The 20,599-nt window shown below is 40.8% G+C and overlaps 1 protein-coding gene across 1 annotated transcript; it reads right to left on the reverse strand.

Annotated features, from left to right (window-relative positions):
* Positions 1–3,196: 3,196 nt before the first annotated feature.
* Positions 3,197–18,416, reverse strand: LOC144717358 (leucine-rich repeat and immunoglobulin-like domain-containing nogo receptor-interacting protein 1). Its single transcript, XM_078592830.1, has 2 exons — positions 17,201–18,416; positions 3,197–4,414 (listed from the first exon to the last, which is right to left on the reverse strand). Exons 1-2 carry the CDS (start codon positions 18,410–18,412, stop codon positions 3,770–3,772), a joined length of 1,857 nt encoding a protein of 618 aa, XP_078448956.1. The 5' UTR covers positions 18,413–18,416; the 3' UTR covers positions 3,197–3,769.
* Positions 18,417–20,599: the final 2,183 nt, after the last annotated feature.

Genomic DNA, 20,599 nt, shown 5'->3' on the forward strand with positions numbered 1-20,599 from the left:
GCGAGACACGCTTGTACTCCTAGGGCATGGCACTTCTCTACATCGGTTTCTCGAAAATTTGTTGATGACATTTATTCAACATCTCTTCAGTACCAGGATCCCTGCCTTTCAATATTTGAGTTTTTTTACTTTGTTATGACCACTTCTAAGTTATTTATTCTACAACTCTTCAGTTTGTTCTTATTTAGATAATGATCCCATGTTTTAGCATGATTTTAAAATTATTTTTCCGAGACTTGTTATTTTCTTCCTTTAAAAGAGAAACTGGCTGAACCACCACTCGTAAACCTCCAGGACATCCTCCTCAAAACAATCTGCACATCAGCTACTCTGAAACCATTCTAACCCTTAATTCATATAAATCCTCTTTACAAAAGGGATTTTCACTGGAGAGGGGACTGGGTTGCTAAGAGCACTGAACTGGCACCGCTGAGATCCTGGGTTCAAAGCCAAGCAGCTTCCTGTGATTAAATTGGGAACTCGGGTGTCGTGAGTTGATGGTCTCAGCCCAGTCACCAATGACTGCACAAAACACCAAATCCCATTAAATTTAGTTCTGCACTTAATTTTTCTAAATTCCAGCTTTCAGAATGATAATATAGGTTTGACTGTCACGTGACAAACCTCATTCATAAAAACACAACACATTTGTCAATAAACCTGCATTATAAATTTATACAATAGGCGAGATTTTGGGAACTGGCACCTTCTTCATAGTAGATAGAGGCCACAGAGATAGCGTTAATACGGGTTGGAGTAGGTTTGACCAAACACCGTCCTCATGACCCACCACTTTACATCTTTCCGCGTTTACCAATGTACTCCCATTCAAATTAACTTGTCCAACGCTGCACGCGTCAGATGATGATTAAATACGTCCCACGTGACGTGCTAAGCAATTAACGCTGTCTACGTTAATGTAGACGACTCAAATTAAGATTGAGATATCAGTATGCCTGTGTGTACACATGTTTCAGGTGACGCAGACAGCGTTAATTGCTTAGCGCATCACTGGGGACATGTTAACAATCACTGAGCGTGCAGTATGGAATGGTTAATATGTATTTGAATGATTGGAGTTTGGGAAACACTGGGTTGGGGTGCACTTAACATCACGTTTTGGGCCGTTAGGCCTGTGCTAAGAAACTGTGTAAAACTGTCGAAAAGGTGTTGCTTCATGGGGAAAACATAGATCAGATATTGAAATATACGAAGGCATCTATCAAGTGAAAGTCTAATGACAATAATTTATCTGTGGTCCTAAAAGGAAACTAAAACGAGATGATGCTTTAATGGTTATAACATTATCTAATTTCTGATAAAGACAGCAGATTGGCACAAAAGGGGGCACGGCGATGTTGAATAATCCTTGCCAGGACCTTTTTTCATTCCACTGAGGGAAATGTCCCAGTATTTGTTATGATCTGTACAGTCACCCCTCTGAAAGAAGGGGGCCACCAGGGCATTATTCCAATCCTGCGAACCTGTTTTGTGGTCCAGACATTTGTGATTGTCATATAGAGCAGTCTGCATATTGACCCCACCCTTCCTCAGCAGTTCGCTTGGGAGTTTATCCTGGTCTCAGACTCTGGATCGCCCCTCGTACTTCCTCAATAGATGGCACCTCATCTAGCCACTCACAAGGGGTGACTACTTCCAATATTTGAGGCACTTCAGTCCAGCAGGGTCGTTCCCAATTTGCCCCATGGTGTTATCTGAGCTGAGGGATTTTTCCTCCCCAAAAACCTCACAGAAATGATTTTCAAATATACAGACCTGTTCCTGGGGGTTGGAGATCATATCGCCATTTTCCCCTTAAGGATGGTGATAGGTGTGGCACTATAAGTGTCTTTGTTTATGGAATAAAAGAGCGATTTGTGATTGCGGGCTACCATGGTAGATTCCAACTCATCAGCAACCTGTGACCGCCACGCATTCTTGCAGTGACACACGGCTCTCCGAACCTCCGAGTGAAGGCTGCGGTAAGCCTCCTCATTCTCCGATGTGGGATGTTGTAGACGGTGGAAGTGGGCCTGTTGCTTTCTCTCAGCAAGAGTCTCTGTGGAGGTTTGGACTGTGTACCAAATGCAGCCATTGCAGCTGCATGAGCCACAGTCCTGAACCTCATCCATTACCCAGGCACACATAGACAACAAATACAAAGACCCCCCGTATAGCCTTAACAAACGGTTGGGGCAAGTGTTGTTAACGAGCATCTTTGAAGGCCGGCATGGCACACGAGGGGGTGGGTGGCCAACAACGCCCGGCCGTCTTTATCTCCGAGTGGCGATGTTTCCACACTTGCATCAGGTACTCATTTGAGGCTGAGTCGACCTAGGGGAGGCCTAGGACCGGTTCAGATAATCGTTACTGGTGTTGGTCTTGAGCTGCAATCGAACTGAGGTCGCCGGGTTCGTAGCGCAGCTCGCTAACCGTTGCACTACCACAAGCACACACACAGACGTCAACATAGATCAAATAGACAGATACATGGACATTGAAATTAACACAGTAGACAAAGAAATAAAAATACGAAATAGACGTACGAACAGATGCCACCCTAACAATTACCAATTAAACATATACACACAAAACACACACACATCTTCCCGTTCTTAGTTAATTGGCCAAGCCAGGTACTCCGCACGAGTATTTGAACCAGAGCCTCACGCATCTGCGGTTCTTATTGAGTCTTGACAGACGTCGGGCACACGTAGTGATCGAGCGGAGAGCGACATGCAATTTTCTAAATTCTACATGTTCATGCCAGCACCAAGTCGGCTTGTAATAGCATATCACTGGAGAAAGAGGTGCGTGTTCTACACACATGATCATCTTCATCATCAGCCATGAACAGTCCACTTAACAATGAGGGGCCCACATGTTTTGTTTCTGTATGCCTGGAAGATCAAGCAAGGTCAAAATTAGACTGAAAAAAGTATCATGCCAATCAGTCAATGGCCTTCCTTCAGAGCAGAAAGGGCACAGAGAATGAGACTGGCTTAGAATTGGATAATCATTTTTAATGTTTTTAGGATTTTTTTTACCATTACAGAACAGAATGGGTATTTGGGTGATTAGTTCCAGTGTACACTCTGGTGGAATGTTCTGTGTAACATGATTTTTTTTAAAATCAACATCTTCACAATGATTACAATGGTTACGACAGTTAGAACAACTTAACTATTAATTTTGGTTTATATTTATTTTATTATCATCTTTTACAGTGCGATAAACAATCTTATAATGTTAATGTCATTTTTAATTGTTAGAAAATGTAAAAATGAATACAATTGCAATTGTAATGCTGATGAGAATGTAACACGATGTCAAAAATCCACAACACAGCCTAATGTAAATAGTTGAAATATTAAAATAATACCATCAGGATATATATTCTTTTATAATTTGTTTATCTAATTTTTAAGAGAAACAATATACTTTTCAATGTAAAATTGAAATTAGTACCTTTGTGTAACAACTTTTTAGTCACTTCAAATTATATAAACTACTTATAACATCAAGATAACAAGTTTATTAAACAAATTCATAAATTCCACATATTGAGTACCATTTTAGTTAAACCTGTAAGCAATGAGGCTCATATACAGCAGTTGAATAGAGTTAATAATTAAATCCCAAGAGGAAGCTTGCATCCAAAAAGTCTCTTCATCAAAGAAGTTCAATGCATTTAAATCTTGAAACAGTATCAATTTGAAACATTTAGTGGCTTGCAAGCTGTCATTTTTAATAGGCGAAAACGATAGGATCACAGCATCCGCATGTTAATCTTCGTTGGAGTCTTTGGTTGGCTGACAGTTGCAGCACTCGAGTGTCTGGGTGCAACATCAATGTAGATTGCTGTGTGCCGGTAGCGACCCTTGCCCTTGCTCCAGATACAGAGCAGGAAAAGGCAAAGCAGCACCACACCCAGAAAGGAGCAGCAGCCCATCACTATAGCCATCACCACAATTTTAACATCGAATACCAACTTTTGGTAGGTGAACAATGTGCCATTGCGAGAGTAGCTGGAATAGTTCAATTGCTGTGGGTCGCTACCATTGGAAAGTGGGCCGGCATCGTGTTCAATCTTGCGCACAAAAAGTGTGACAGTGTAGCTATCAGTGCCACCCGCATTTGTAGCTACACATGTGTAGGTGCCTCCATCCTGTGTCTGTGCATAGCGCACCTCGATAGAACCATCGGCTGTGACGAGCAAGCGACCCACACTTCTGCTCAGCAAAACTTTGCGCTGTGGAGAAACCCAGTGGATGCGTGGCGTAGGGTCACCCTCTGCCTGACATGGGAAGCGTACTGAGTGCCCTTCCATGACAATGTAATGCTCGGGCTCCTTCTCACGAATGCGCGCTCGCTGGCATGTGAAATGATTTGGCAGCAAAATTTCTGGAAAATCCTGCCGAGAAAAGAGAAATGTATATGAACAAAATCCATGGTTAGGTTATATACAAATACAGTACATTGTAAATCAATGATCTTCAATCTACAATGAATTAAATTCACTGATTTATGCATGAAGCAATACAAAATAACTTAGCAGATGTTTTGAATATTTTTATTTTATTTTTAAACTCAATTAGCATGGCTGCATATGTACGGCGCAAACGAAGTTCACCATACATTTAAAATATATTGTAACTCATGTTTGTAATACTGCTGTTATAAAACATTCTGGTATTTCTTTACACCATAAGCAGTGTGAATCACAAGCAGCGCGGTGATGTGCCAACCATTGTTATCTGACCTTGGAATGATTCACCCCCCCCTCACCACAAAACCCAGGGATTATTGCAATTCAAAACAAATAATTATTCGTACATCAATGTAAATTTTAGTGCTGTTCGTGGCTGCAGGAACAAAGTGAAACCTATTACATACTGCTCTATGTCAACCCATTGCGAGATGAAGGCCTCCTCATGCCATGTTGGGTTGTGGTCATTGTGAGTTGGAGAAGATACAACATATGTGATTTTAAAAGTATTTTATACAAGTGATTTCGTGCATTACTGTGACCTTATGATTCAACATTAATTTATGGAACAATGCACTATTCCACTACTGACAGTATACATTGTGATTACTCCTGTCATCTAAGGCCGAATGTCCAATACTCCACATAAATCGATCCTATAAAATTATATGATCTATGAGTGAAGTATTCCTATTGTTCGTGTTATTCTATAGATAATAAGAGTCACTCAAGGGTAGTGAAAAATGTATACTGCAGTAGTCCCTCGGCTAACGGTTTTTCGGTTAACATTTTGCCTCCTCCATGGTTTCGACTAACGTGAATTTTTGATTAATGGTGTGTTTACGTTATGCATGCTGGCACCAATTTTGGCCAATCCGAACGCCCATAAGTGGGCTGAGCATGCCCAAAGCCAATCAGCGACGCCCTTTTATGAGAGTTTAGATTTCGACTGGCTATGTTTACATTGTTTTCTCTTTTGGCAGTGGAAACAGCTCTCTTACAGGCTCAGTGATTTTTACTTGTTTTTCAACTTATGAGTGAATTCGATTAACAGTTATTTCAGTTCAGTTTCATGGAACGGTTTAAAAACGTTAACCGAGGGACTACTGTATTCATATTTGATCTCTCCATGACGCACCCGGAATTCTATTCCAGAAGCACAACATTCCTCCTTTGCATGAACTAGAGAAGTCATCTATAAGTGGTGGCAAATTAGCCCTATTAACTCCATTTATCTACAGATAATTGTACAAATAATTTTGACTTAAAACTTTCGTGACTGCAGGAATTCATATTCTATGGTTCTTTCAGTAAAGTCACGTGGATAGAAAAAAAGAGTAATAAAAATAAAGTGAATACAAATATCACGACGTTTTGATCACAACACAAGCGGTCATTAGGCAAAGGTGATGACGACCGCTTGTGTTGCGATCGAAACGTCGTGATATTTTTATTCACTTTATTTTTATTATTATTTTTCCTATCTACGTGACTTTACCGAAAGAAACATATAATATGTACAAATAATGTATGTGGATAAAGACGGATAATCAGACCTACCAATAACGCCGTCTACATCAATCTTGTTTCACGTAAGTGAATTACTGTATATTGTATATAAATCGCATACTATTTATTCAGTTGTATGCTCAGCACTCAAGGCAGCCGACACTCCCCATCTCCATGTTCAAATAATAACATGGAAATGTAAGAGAAAAAAAACATGCCACAATAATGTTTCATACAATGTCTCTGCATCCGAGCAAAGTCAGATTGACTCACACTCTGTAGATGTTTCCTGCATTGTGTTGGCATATCAACATTTTTCTAGAAACATAAATTGAGACGAAAGCAAAACCTTGAGCAACAAAAATGGATAAACACATGTATTAATAATGTAAAGTATATAAATATTTAAAATATATGAAGAAATTTGAGAGCACAGAACTATATCATGGGAGAACGATAAATAATAGCTGTTTTTAAAAACTGTTTTTGGCATGAACTAGCAACCAACAGCAGTTTTTTTTTGTCACTTTCATACTAATAACAGGTTATCAGATTCCCATCTCACCAATAATTTATCAGGCTGTGCCATTACTGGCACCCGCACCTCCGATTTCCCGCACCTCTGATTAACACGGTTGGCTACGAACAGTGCGAAGGAAGTTAAACACACATACTAGCAAGGCTGGTAAAGTTAGAGTGGCCAGGGTGATATGTAGGTGTGCCGAGAGGAATTTGCATGTTCAACATATTTCAATTTGTGCTATCACTCAATGTGGGTGTTTGTTAATTACCGGAAGTTTTGACCTGCAGGGAATTTACACCAGAGGATCACAGCAGCATACAGGTAAGTGGCACAAGCAACAAATGTGGGCCTCAGGGACACAGCCAACCTCCCAGCTACTCTCACCCACCCTACTCCCTCTCTGCCCTCTCCTCACAGTGAGCTCCCGCTGTGTTACCACCCGTTATGACTGTTGTGAAGGCAGGCCTAGTTTGTTTTTAATAGTGTGGTACCTGGGTGTGGGTTCCCCTCTGCAAGCTCGACGTTGCAGAGCAATGTATTACACTTATAAGTGCATAGATGCAGATATGAACCTTGCAGCCTTGGCCAATCACGTGTGGGGTGAGCTCAGGCATCATCTTACTGCATAACACAAGTGTGGGGTCCACCCCTCGCAGATGATTGGCTGCCAAGTAATACTCAACAGGGGCACCAGCGTTATCCTCCAGTTATGAACACAGAAGAGAATCCAGTAGTAAGCACCGGCTGTTATCCATAGCTGGGTACTAACTTTGTGTGATTTCCCAGCAGAGAAGGAATGTATGGCCAACATCCATTGTGTTAAAAAAAGCAGATTAAAGCCATTTGTTAAGTAATTTGTATTACCAATGGATTACCTAAGACATTCACATTTGAAAATGATCTGCAGCATGAAGTGATTTTATTCATGCTGCAGAATATTTGCAAATTATAGTGAAAAGATTATTTGTGCAATAAATGTTGTTCAAATTAATATTTACTCATGCTAAATTACTAAATAACTGCCCAAGTAATATGGTTGTTCTCACATATATTTTTAAAAGCTAGTTTTATTTTGATTTATCCATTTATATACGATGTAACTTTGCTGACGTCGCAACTCTCCCAACCATACACGCTTGTGCATACAATTACATCTCTCAAAGTCATACTAAAGGGGAGAGAGGATTTTCAGGCATGGGAGCTGCAGCAGAGGAAGAACCACCATTCAGTGTTGTCGAAGTTGACTAGGGGTTTTCACTTAAGGCCTAGGCTGTTAGAGCAGGGAACATGTGAATGTAAAAGGTTGGCAGGAGCAATGATGAAGACAAGGAGTAAAATGTTGAACAATATTTGGCAATGAGTCGGTCATATGAGAGGTCTGCTGATTTGATGATGATGACATCACTGATGACGTGTCTCATGTTCCTCCCACATGGTTGCAGATCCGATTTGGTTGCATGATATTGCACGACCTTAAGGTGGTTTGAAATGTTTTTTCCCCAAAATATTTACAATAATTCACTTTTAGATTCCACAAGCCCCAAGACAGGCTAAAAAGCATGACTCCCAGTCTCCCACCAACTCGCATATCTTCCCCAATTGTCCCAGTCATAACAGGTCACTAAAACTGGGTAATAAATCTGTGTAAATAATGACAGCCTACCTAGACTATTTGTGTTGTGTAAATAATAACACTTCCAGTGTGTCCTGCCGTGTGTGTGGGCTGATCGACATGTTCCATCCAGTCGTATGAGGCCAACAAGTCCATGGAATGTTTTAGGAAGATCATTCAACTAAGTTAATATCTAATGTCGTGTTAAAAGGTGTAAAGAGGATCAGATAATGATGAATAGCAAATACAATTTCACGTAGAGTTGGGCAGCAATATTACAATTTAGAATGAGGCCAAAACAGGGAGAGATTCGAGTTGTGTTTCAGATGAGACAAGGCTTCAAAGAAGTTCAACATAAATACATATCAGTTTAACACGTGTATACATACATATAAAATGAGATTAAGGTTCTTTGTTGGATGAGATGAGGGTTCCATATTGTAATGGCTTCTCTCTATAAAATAAAACTTCATTTGGGGGTCCTCTCGACCCTTGGTATATATAATACATGTGTAGTGGGTTCGAATTAGGTGCACACACACACACAGCTTGGAGGCAACACTATTTATTTATTAAACGGTAAGTAATATAACACTGTACATGAGGTGGTGACCACCTTCCTCAACTCACTAGCACTCTGGAACACGACACAGACTGGACCAGGCAGCCAATGGGCTGCCTGGTCCAGAACGACGACCTGGGACTTGAGGACCGATGATATCATCTTCACTTCGGAGTTCAACAGCCCCGCTCTGCGTTCACATCACGCTTATATCTGCTCTGGCGTGGCCGGCTCTGCCCAGGCCACGCCTCCCTTTCCAGGCCACGCCTCCCTTCCCCCACCTCACGGGAGGTCTGGGTCCCTCCACCACGTGACCCCCCAGGCACCCCCTTGGGGCCCCCCAACCCTCGTACGGGCCGACACAGTAGTGACGTCCTATGTCACTACACATGTTTTGCCTCGCAGCATTCACGTGTCCCCCCAGTAATGTCTTCCCAATTCCAGCCCTTCAGGTATCTACGTATTTTATGAAGTTGTTTCAAGGCAATAACTTCAATATTTTTTGGAAGTTGAAATGGATCTCCCATTTTCACTATAAGAAACAGTGAAGAAATTATAAATATGCCATTACAGTATTTAGGCTTTGGTTTGTGAGACTTTGGATATTTACAATGATGTATGTGAACTATTTATATACATGAGGTAATATAATAATGGGTATGTAGTTATTTAATGTCACTTTTATCAGCATTTTTGAAATGAGGATTGTCTTGAGTAATACTTTTATAAGTGAAATATTGAATTGATTTTGTCAACATGAAGTGCTTTTTTGATGGTTGCCACAGTTATACCATACTATACTATCAAGCGTAGATTTAACTTGAAGTCACCCATCTGGTATTCCTCATCTGAGAAATGATCTGATGCCTAGGATACATTATTTTCTGATAGAGATCTCCGTACAATTGTTCCAATCATTTAGAGATTCTTTATCTGTCATGGGTTAAAGTTCCATCTTGTTCTCCAATGGCTACCTTTTGTGAATTGCCTATTGTCAAACCTATTTCTGCTTTATTGCTCACTTCCATTGCTTGTTATGACATCTGCAATTTTCTGTTGTGTTCTATGATTTTCATCATTCTCTTCCTGATTGTTTAGAGTTCTGTGTGTTCAATAATTTTGTTTAGCATCTCCTTTTTATACCTATTCTTTAAATCAACATATCTATTGTGGTTGCTGATTTTTTTTATCCATGTTTGCTTATTTACCTCACCCTCTATATTCAATAAACTATACAATACTAAGTTAAAATGGGGACATTAATTACATACATTTCCTTCTCTAGGCATTAAAACCTCAACACAATTTCAGTGTATATTTCTACATGCTGCCTTCAATCCATAACGTATACTTTATACGATATATTCCCTTTAAATAATTTTTGTGCGGCCTCTTTTCACATTAATTAATTTGAGTGGTTTTAATATCGATTGCCTTTTTTATTGTAAAGTACATCTAGATAATGTATACACCTGTAAAGGTGTTTCTATAGGTTGCTCTCTGAGGCCTGTGAATTGTGCATCACAAATATTATTATAATCATGAGTTGTATCCCTCCAACAGACATTTTATTGTTTCGTAAAATAGTTGTACATTCTTTTAGTTTTGCTCATTTAAGTTCAAAGTAGCCTTTGTACAGTACTTCAATCATTCCCTGTAATTCATTTTCATTAGTTTTCAAAACGACGAGGCAACCTCAGCATCTGAGAGGGCTAATCATTTCTCCATTTATGTTCAAGCTATCATTTCTCCAATCAAAAAAATCTAATCCTGCTGTGAATAATGTCTGGCTCTACTTCAGGGGCACAATTCATGACCCTAGTGGATTTCCTGGCGAGCGATAGACAGTTCCGTCACTGGGTATTACCCATGAAAGCTAAGCTTTGCAATTGCAGCGCGTGGTGGCTCACTCTGCTAGCTTGTAGAATGGGTGTGATGTTAGCCTGCTCACAATTTTCTCGTTAATCATAGCTTATAGGCAGGGAAAGGGGGAATCTGTCATAGCTATGGGCTGGAGCTAACAATCAGGTTTATATCTGTCTCACACCACTACAGCACAGTTATCATGACATAGTGTTGCCCATTCTATTGGCCCCAGACATGATAATAATGCTCACAACTCCCGACAGCTCTTTTTAAGTTCAATGTTAAATGAAGCCCTCCTCATCATGTTGGTTATGGGGGCTGTCGACCAAACGCTTCCACACCAATCAGTACGGGTTGGTGAAGGGGAGGGCTGCTGATAGGATTGGTTCAGTTGTCACTCATCACTGATATTATCCGTGACCAGGAGATCGAATCTAAATTGGTAGGTTCATAGTTCAGTCAGGAAATTTGCCAATAAATCAGTAAAACGATTAACTAATCATTCAATTAAACAATCAAGCAATGTTCTAGCAATCAGTAAACCAATGAAGCAATCAATCAGTCAAGCGAGCAATTGAGCAACAATTGATCCTTATGGCGGTACCCCAGGGTGCCAAATAATACAAAATGGCCGATGCAATTAAATATTTTATTTCTGGGATACTTTTTTCCAGGGGTGTACTTAACTCCGCGACTGGGGTACCAATCAATCCGTGCTACTCTGCGATGTCGAAACGCAGCGAGGACGATTGCGCTGAAACCATGAATGCTCGTATGCACCACAGTGCATCGTGTACAGCTCGTCGAGATGAGTCGATTGCTGCATCGCCGACCATCAACAGACTAAAAATTACTGCATCACAGACATTATGCGAGAGCCGGGATACTATGTTACCCCGGGGTACCGCCATAAGGTTCAATTGAAGATAGTAGTCAATCTGTCAAGCAATATTACTCCAGGTGAGACAATGAGCCTGTCAATGCATTACTCACCCGTCATCATTGGTATATTAAGCCATATAAATGGGTGCATTGGTGAGCATTCTGTGCCATGAACGTAGTTACCGCAATTCAATTTCTGGCCACTGATGACGATTATTCAGGAAAGCTACATAGTGTTTTTTATCTGCAGAAACAAAACACTGGGGCTCCAAGAGTAATCCCATGCAAATGAGTTCTGCAAATGAGAGTTGACATACCCACTTGTTGTACTATCATTGCCTGGCCATCTTACAATCCATAGGGATTGGGAGTTACGCACATTTGTATGAGCCACCTTCCTATGACTTCAAACCACTGTATTCAAAGCATGGACCACTGCCAAATGTTTCCACTTTTTTTTGTTGCTACTGCTGTTCATAATGCTGCTCTTGCTGCTGGGAGAGTGTGTTTATGTGAATGTAAATATGGCTGTGAGTGAATATATATGCTAAATGGTCAATGGCTTTGCCTGCTTTTCTTTTGGCTTCAACATCAAAAGTTAAAAAAGTTACCAAAAAGTAGTTTTCACGATTGAAATATCTGCAGTATGCACCATTGAAAATTTAGAGATATTCATTTTCATTGACTAATATTTAAAAACAGAACATGCAAAAAAAATTCTAGTTGACTAATTTTATCACTTTGAGAACATAATTCGAATTTTCATCAGTAACTTAGCCAGTCAGTCAGAATTGTTCATATTACAATGTATGTAATGTTGTATATGTATGTGTTAAAATATATATGCATATATCTAGTATATATGAGTTTCCTTCCAAGCCACGGCTAACATGGATAACATCAGTGGCTAATATCTGAAATGGTCCTGAGCCTCCACCAGACCAACTCAGCCTTAAATCAGTACCTTTTGTGGTGTGCAAACATTCGCAATTTAGAGACAAAGACGGATGAGGCGTGGTTGCTGGTCAAACCACCCCCAAGTGTGCCGTGTCAGCCTTCATAGGTGCCTGCTAACAGCACTTGCGATAACGTTATGTTAAGACTATACGGGGATCTTTGTTTTTGTGGTTGTGTGTGTATATCTGTATCTATGTGTATGTATGTGTAAACTTTGTATGTGTAAACTTTGTATGTATAGTCTATGTCTGTGCATGTGTGGGTATGTACATGTATGTGAGGAGTGATAGTGTAGCGGTTATCACGCTGCGCTACGGACCTGGCGAACCGAGTTCGATTCACGCTCGCGGCCAACACCAGTGACGATTATCTGAACTGGTCCTGAGCCTCCCCTAGGTCGACTCAGTCTAAAATTAGTAACTGGTATGGTGTGTAAACATCGCCACTGGGGAGACAAAGGCAACCGGGCCTGGTGCTGGCCACCCACCCCCTCGCGTGCCGTGTTGGCTTTTATAGGTGCTCGCTAACAGCACTTGCCCCAAGTCTGTTAAGGGTTTGTCTTTGTATATGTATGGGCTGTTATTGTTGGTTGTAGAGGCTCCTGCATGGACCACAGGACATGTTTTGCAGGATTTGAAGGATGCCCTGATGACCCACCTTTATAAGAAGAGGGACTGTAGTGATTTTAATAACTACTGGGGCATCTCCATCGTCAACATCCTGGGAAAGATAATTATCGAATGATTATTTTATATTGCCTTGCCAGGCATGCTGACAAGAACCTTGCGGATGTACAGTATGGTTTCAGGCAGTGACGGTCCTACACAGATGCCATATTCTCTGCCTGTCTCTACCAGCGAAGATGTAGGGATTCCCAAGGGAATATATGCCTCTACTTCATTAACTTAGCCAAGGCCTATTATACTATAAATAAGGCAGAGCTTTCGAATATATGTTATGCTTTTAGAGTTCCTGATCCGCTGCTCATGATCACTCAGGAATTGAATTCTTGGGTGTAAAAATAATGTCAGTGCAATTAGCCGACAGGCATTTTATCTGTCTACTCCACTATTTAACATCTTCTTTTAAACGCTGTAGTTCGATATGCTTTCCATGGCACCTACGAGTAAAATTTCCATCTCGCAAGGTTGAATATACTTGGGTGAGGTCAAAAGATGGCTCGATATTAGTCAACCATGTTATGTATGCTATAACCTGTTAACTAATACTCATTCTGGGAATTGGAGATTTTGCTGTTGAACCTGGGGCTTGCCACAAAGAGACAGGGTCTTACTTTCAGCCTCACCTAAACACCTGCCCAGGTACTCTATATCATCAAACATCATTCCACCCTCTCAATATACATTGTGAGTAATGGAGTGATTCTTGACAGAGTTGTGGACTTCCTGTATCTGGACAGTGATAATCTTCGGACACTGATTTGGCGGCAGAGGTTTCACCCAAAATAGAGTGGCATTATATTTTCCTCGGTTGAATATCACTCTGTTGAAGCTGCCTAATCTGTCACTCAACATGAAGCCCCCCATCTTCTCAGCAACAATCATAACCTCTCTTCTCTAGGCTTCTGAGGTGTGGTCCTCTTTACTGGAAAATCTATTCTGGCTTGAAACGTTAAAGCTCACTTGCCTTTGATCCATCGTGGGTTTAACTTGTAGTCGATGATTGATTTAGGGAATTAGTTCCATAGTGCAGGACGTTGGCTCAGTTTCTTCATGAGTGGTATTTAATTATTGTATGTCAAAAAACAGAAAGTCGTACAAGATGATGTCAAGGTAATATTGAAACATATAATGAATGGGGTTATGAACATAGCTCAAATCACAGAGTGAGATTAATGTATATTAAGAAGTTAGAATAAAAAATAGTTGGCAGAATGGAAGATGATGGCAGAAAGTTGAACCAAGAACTAAATTATTCAAAAAGACTTGTTTATGGAACGACGAAGAGCTATTCACATACTGTACCCAGAAGATATATGTAATTAGTGCCTTGACTGTTTTATAATACATAAATTATAATCAAAACCAAAATGTGGCAGGAGGTATGATAGGACAATGAATTAAAGGCAAATATAAAATTGCAAAAATGTGCAAATAATTAGATAAAATAAGTTGATAAATTCACAGCTAGATTGGAAATAGAACTTCATCATTAGAAGCTCATACAAGGCGGAGAGCACTGTACATGCAATGTGGTCACATGACATGCACACAAGGAATGATGGGAGTTGTGCCTTCCTACTCTCTGTGCATACACCTTAGAGTTGTTAAATGTAACATATCTTATGATAAGTTTTATAACCATAAAAGAGCAATTGATAAGGTAATTGATAAAAAATATATAACTTGGCATTCAAACAGGGTACAGTACTAAATAAATAGACCAGATGAATAACCTGTCTAATATATGTATACAAATTAGATACTCTGTGATGTGAATTTACAGAGCTGTCATTAGTTGTCCTCATGCATACAAACTATATGATCAGGTGTTGAAAGCCAGGTTGTGACATATTATCAATCCTTAATTTCTGTAATGCAAGTTTGGTTTGCATAGGTAAAGGGGACTATAGATGCAATTGACATTTTGAGAACCATTCTTGATTTAAGATGATGTATTGAAAAACAATGTGTCTTTATATTTGTACATATTGTCAACTGTGCACAAAGGCAAACTTATTGAAGTCAGCTCTTCACATTCAAATATGCTGACATCAATTATGAAGACCACAAAAAGTAAAATATGAACTGTAATTGAAGTCAACAAAATAGCTTTACATCACCAGCATTGCTGGTAATGTACACGGACGACATTGAATTAAATGATGGAGTTCCATGACACCATACCCATACAAATATGGTGCTGATTGTAGATAACAAAAACTCAGTGAACACTATTAATGATGTTTTAAATGATTAAATCCCTTTGTGACTTTATAAAAGTGTATTTCTCTTTTGTTTTCAATTGTGGTTATTGTTGCCAAGGAAGACTCATTACAGCAGACTTATTACAGCTAATGACAAAGCCCTCACGCCATAATTAATATAATTCCAGCCATATGGATACATCTTTTAAAAAGGGCAGGTAAAAGAATGCCTTTTTTCTATCAATAACATTGCTTACGTAACTTTACCACAATTTTTACTTTTGTGGCACAATTAAAGTATAAATTTAACGAAAATATTTTTTGACTTTAAACTTTTGTGATTGCAGGAATTCATATTCTTGGTTCTTTAGCTAAAGTCACGTAGATAGAAGATAAAATAAAAAATAAAATTACAATAAAAGCAAAAAACCCACGACGTTTCGATCGCAACACAAGCGGTCTTCATCAGGCGGAGAGAAAAGAGGGCAAGCCTCCAAATGCAACTGCTTATAAGGGCACATTATGACTTAAAGCTTTCGTGACTGCAGGAATTCATATTCTCTTTTTTCACCTGAAGACGATTGCTTGTGTTGCGATCGAAACGTCGTGATATTTTTTTTTCTATCTACGTGGCTTTACCGAAAGACCCAAAGAATATGCGTACAGTATAAGGGTTTCCAACGTGAGTGGGTGGGGGATGAGAGTTGGGGGGAGGAGAGCTTATGCAGCATAAACAGCATGGGCGGGGCAGCCAGTCATCTGGTCGAACACCAATCAGTTTCAAGGACAATGCACCAATTATCAGAGTATTGTTTTTTGTTTGCATTTGACTGGAAGTATTGTGGTTAATGTAAACATGATTCCTTGCAAAAGGTGTCAGTTTTGTTGCCAGAAAAAAGGGGAAACCCCTATTAGTATATTTTGGTACTGGCAAAGGAGGTCCCATGATGATATATTTTTTTTACTTTACGAAGTAAGGCCCACTGAGCGATATAGCTCTTTTTCAGAAGCGACCTGGCCACAAATGGATAGCTCAACGAAGTGGCTTATGTGGAAATGTATAGCAGGTAAATACTCTAAACGCATGTTTCTAAATGTGGGGGGGAAAACCGGAGGACCTGGATAAAAATCCACGTGACCACGAGGAGAACTTACAAATTCCATAAGAACATGCAAACTCCATCAGGGTTGGGTTCGAACCCACGACCTCCTGTATACCATGTGAGGGAGACAACATCTCGCCACCATGGGTACCTAGCATTAGCTTCAGTGGACAGCGATTCCTGACACTCAAAAAGAGACAGCAACACTTTTGCAGATGTCCTCAACATTCATGAGCCGTTATAAGGTGCTTGCTGCATTTATAAATCCTGTCTAAATGGCAGCTGAAAGACTTGAACGAACGAAACCTTTGTCTCTCCAGTGGCAATGTTTACACACCGCACGAGGTACTCGTTTGAGGCTGAGTCGACCTAGGGGAGGCCCCGGACCGGTTCAGATAATCGTGGCCGGTGTTGGCCGTGAGCGGGAATTGAACCCGGGTCGCCGGGTTCGTAGCGCAAGCGTAGCGCTAACCGGAACACTCTACCCGGTGACACAAACATTTTAAATAGAATGTGAGGAGACTATGACTTGTCATAATGTCATATCCACTGCTGGACGAGGGCCTTCTCAACGCATCTAGGCCATATTTCACCACACTCGTCGGTGTGGGTTGGTGAAGGTGGGAGAAAAAAAAACTTGAGGGCATAGAAGTACAGTACAACAATATATTTTGGTGCACTTACCTTTGCTCATGATCTGTACCAGGAACATTTTATTTAACGGGTATGGTTTGACTTGTGGGTGAAGAAGTGCACCTCATCACCAATGCATATAAGAGGTGTGTCTCAGTGGGCTCTGCTGCATTATACCTTCAGCTCCTGCCCATGCACGTAGTCAGGGGTAGCGCAGATCGGCTGATGTCCGTCAAAATTGAGGCGACGTCGCCGGCGAAGGATCCACAACAGGCGGCAGTCACAGGCCAACGGGTTTCCATCCAGACGAAGCACATCCAGGTTTCCTAGAGCCTGAAAAACGTTCTCTTCCAGCGTCGTGAGAAGATTTCCAGATGTGTTCAGGACGCGTAAGTGCAGAAGCCCACTGAATGCCTGCGGCTCGATGGCTAACAGCTGTGCATTGCTGACATGCAGCTCAGTGAGCCGCACAAGGTCAGAGAGTGCATGTGCTTCAATGACACCTAAAGGGTTATGAGAGAGGTTCAGGTAGCGTAGATATACAAGATGGTGCATGGCAGCATGCGGAAATGTAGTCAGGTTGCAGTGGGTGACAGAGAGTGATGTCAGGTTTAGGCCATAGAGGCTCTTGGGAGGCAGACGGCTCAAGTAGGGCCAGTGGTCGATTTCTAAAACCTTTAGCCGTACAAGACGTTTAAAGGAATAAGGTGGGATGGAATGAATATTCATGTATTTGAGTCTCAGCACTTTCAACCGATGCAAATGCATGAGAGAATCTCTGGGTACCACAGTTAAATTATATTTCTCCAATGTCAGTTGTTCCAAACTGTATAGCCCACTAAATGCATGTTGTGAGATGTAGACCACATCGTTCTCAGCCATCATCAGCCAACGCAGGTTGTGCAAATTGTGAAACATGTAGTCGAGTAGAATAACTATTTTGTTCTCGCTAATGTCCAGTTGTGTCAGGTTTTGCAGTCCAGAAAACACACCCATGGAGATGAGCTTGAGGCGGTTGCTTTGCAGATGAATAGTGTGCAGATGGTGCAGGTTGTTGAACGCGCCTGGCTCAATATTAGAGATTACATTCTCATGGAGATCTAACTCCTGCAGTTGTGGGTAGCCTGAAAAATCTCCATAATTGATGCACTTCAGACGATTTTTGCTGAGATCCAATACCCTTGTATCTATGGGTATTCCATCCGGGATGGTAAGAAGTCGCTTGCGATGACAAACAACCGACCAGTTGGGAGAGGGCAAGCACTCACAGCGCGAGGGGCAGCACTCTGCAGCACCCCATATTGCTGTTAGCATTGCCACCATGAGAAGGGAAACCTGGCAGGGGCATGAGAGTGAGGAGCGTATGGAGAAGGGTCTTCTTTCCACCATTTCACCTTCTTTCTAAAATGAAAACAGCCATAAGAAATAACGAATAAGCAGAATACACAATGCAACGATATTCTGCAATGCATCCACATACAGGAAGCAAACATACAGGCATATAGATTAAGCTTTGTATTTAATTCGCATACATGTTAAGGAGGATAATTTAAAAGACCTAGAAACATCAATGGCAATTTTAAGCAAACAACACACAGCTGAAAGAGCACCCAACAAGGAAATACAAAGATCCCCTGCTAGTACCACACATATGGAGATGGTGGGTAGAACACTCTGCAGGACCACTTTTATCTCGCCAGGGCTGACGTTTACATACTGAAAGAGGTAATCATTTACGTGAATAAATCCGTTTTCCCAACATTCTTAAGCCTGTTATTTGCCAATCACATTGTTACGTATATCAGTTGCATTACTTTACACAGAGACGTATATTAATACAATGCGCACTTACAATTTACGAGTTAGATGTTATTTAGGCAATTTGGTTAAAAAACCCCAATATATTTAAACAATCTATTACACAGAATATGGGACTTGTAAGTAAACACAGTTCAAAAGAGTGCAACATGGGACTTGATATTGGACAGCCTCCGTCTGTGAGTCTTCAAAAAGAGCTTCTTAGCCCAGTGGGGGCTTGACTCGGGATATAAGAGATGCCAGCGGAGGGAGCTGGTTCCCTTCTCAATGTGACACCAGAAATTGCCACGCCCTGCGAATGCGCGAGATTAAGCGCTGTCATCTTGAGAGCGAAACACTCAATGTTTTAATCTCTTGCTGATTGAATCGTATTTAAGAGGCTCTGATTTGTGGACATTTGTGAGTTATACAGTAAGTCAAGTGGTCAATATATGTTGGCCGACATTCAAAACAATACAATTTTGATATTACAGCATCTAAATGTGTTCTGCATCCTCAAGATGTAATAAACATGAAACATTAATTGAAAATTATCATCACAACATAAACAAAACAAATCTTGCTGCAAACAGAAACCAGCTGTTTAAATCGCATTTATATGCAAACTGTGGGGAGACATTTATTTATCATCATGCTCTAAACATGAAACATATGGAACAAGATATTTAAACAATGGAGCACTAATCCAATGGAGGTATCAGGGTTGAGTTATGTTTGAGAAGAATAAAGATGTGATTAACATTTGCATACAAATTTGGTGGGACTAGCAGCTCATGGCTGTTTTTGCGAGCAGTTCACACCAACATCCAAGTTGCCACCTTCACATGCAACTGGCAAAAACCAACCCGTGCTGTTGTAGCATGACTGCTAAAGGGTGCATGGGTGGCATTATCTATGGGTATGCCGACGGGAGTTTGCATGCCTAAAATAATCACTGGCTCATTGTTTCCACGTGCATGCCAGTCTTACCAGTTCCGAGCTGGTCAGAAGTTACAGTCAGGGGGGACCGGTGGGGTATAGGAGAGTGGTGCATGCACCGTGGGAAACACACGTGGTGTTCCACACACATAGCCACTCTCACATCTGGCTGCCCAATTGCTGCTAACCCTGCTTCTACCCCCCACGAGACACCTCACTATGTGATGTTGCCACGACTGATGGCTGCTGTAGGAGCTGCCAGAGTGCAATTTCAATGGCACTGGCAGTGAGGGTGCCAAGGAAGAGTTGCCAATGCAAACATAGCTACTTGAAGCTTCTCAGTCACCACCAATCACGCGGGGTTGGCCCTGACATTGTCATGTTGCCGGGGGTGTATGCAGGTTCCACTTACCACATTTAATTGTCTGGTAGTTAACATGCGGAATTGTTGTTTATGTTACCGACAGCTATGGATTAAGGATGTGAATCTGCTGGTCTGCAGAGACTGGTAAACATGACCAGGATATCTCTTTTCTAGCAGGATGCACTCTAAGTGTTCAAGAGATATTTGTATTTCATACATTTGTTTCTAAATTAAATGATCTCAATAGAACCATGGTTTACTCAAATTATAATCTAAAAAGCGTCTGGTCTGTTGTCCAATTCATAGAAATGAATTGACTCTTTCTCTTCTTATTGGCATGGTGGCAAATAAAATGTATGTTGTTGGTGAGGATAACATCTCACATTTGTTAAATTGGGTGTAGACTTTTTTCTACGAGGAATTTGCCTTATCTTGCATCCCCCATGAACACAAGCATGATTTTTATTCTAAGACAT

The sequence above is a fragment of the Lampetra planeri genome, chromosome 3, assembly GCF_965212315.1.
Source record: "Lampetra planeri chromosome 3, kcLamPlan1.2.h2, whole genome shotgun sequence".
Taxonomy (NCBI): Eukaryota; Metazoa; Chordata; class Hyperoartia; order Petromyzontiformes; family Petromyzontidae; genus Lampetra; species Lampetra planeri.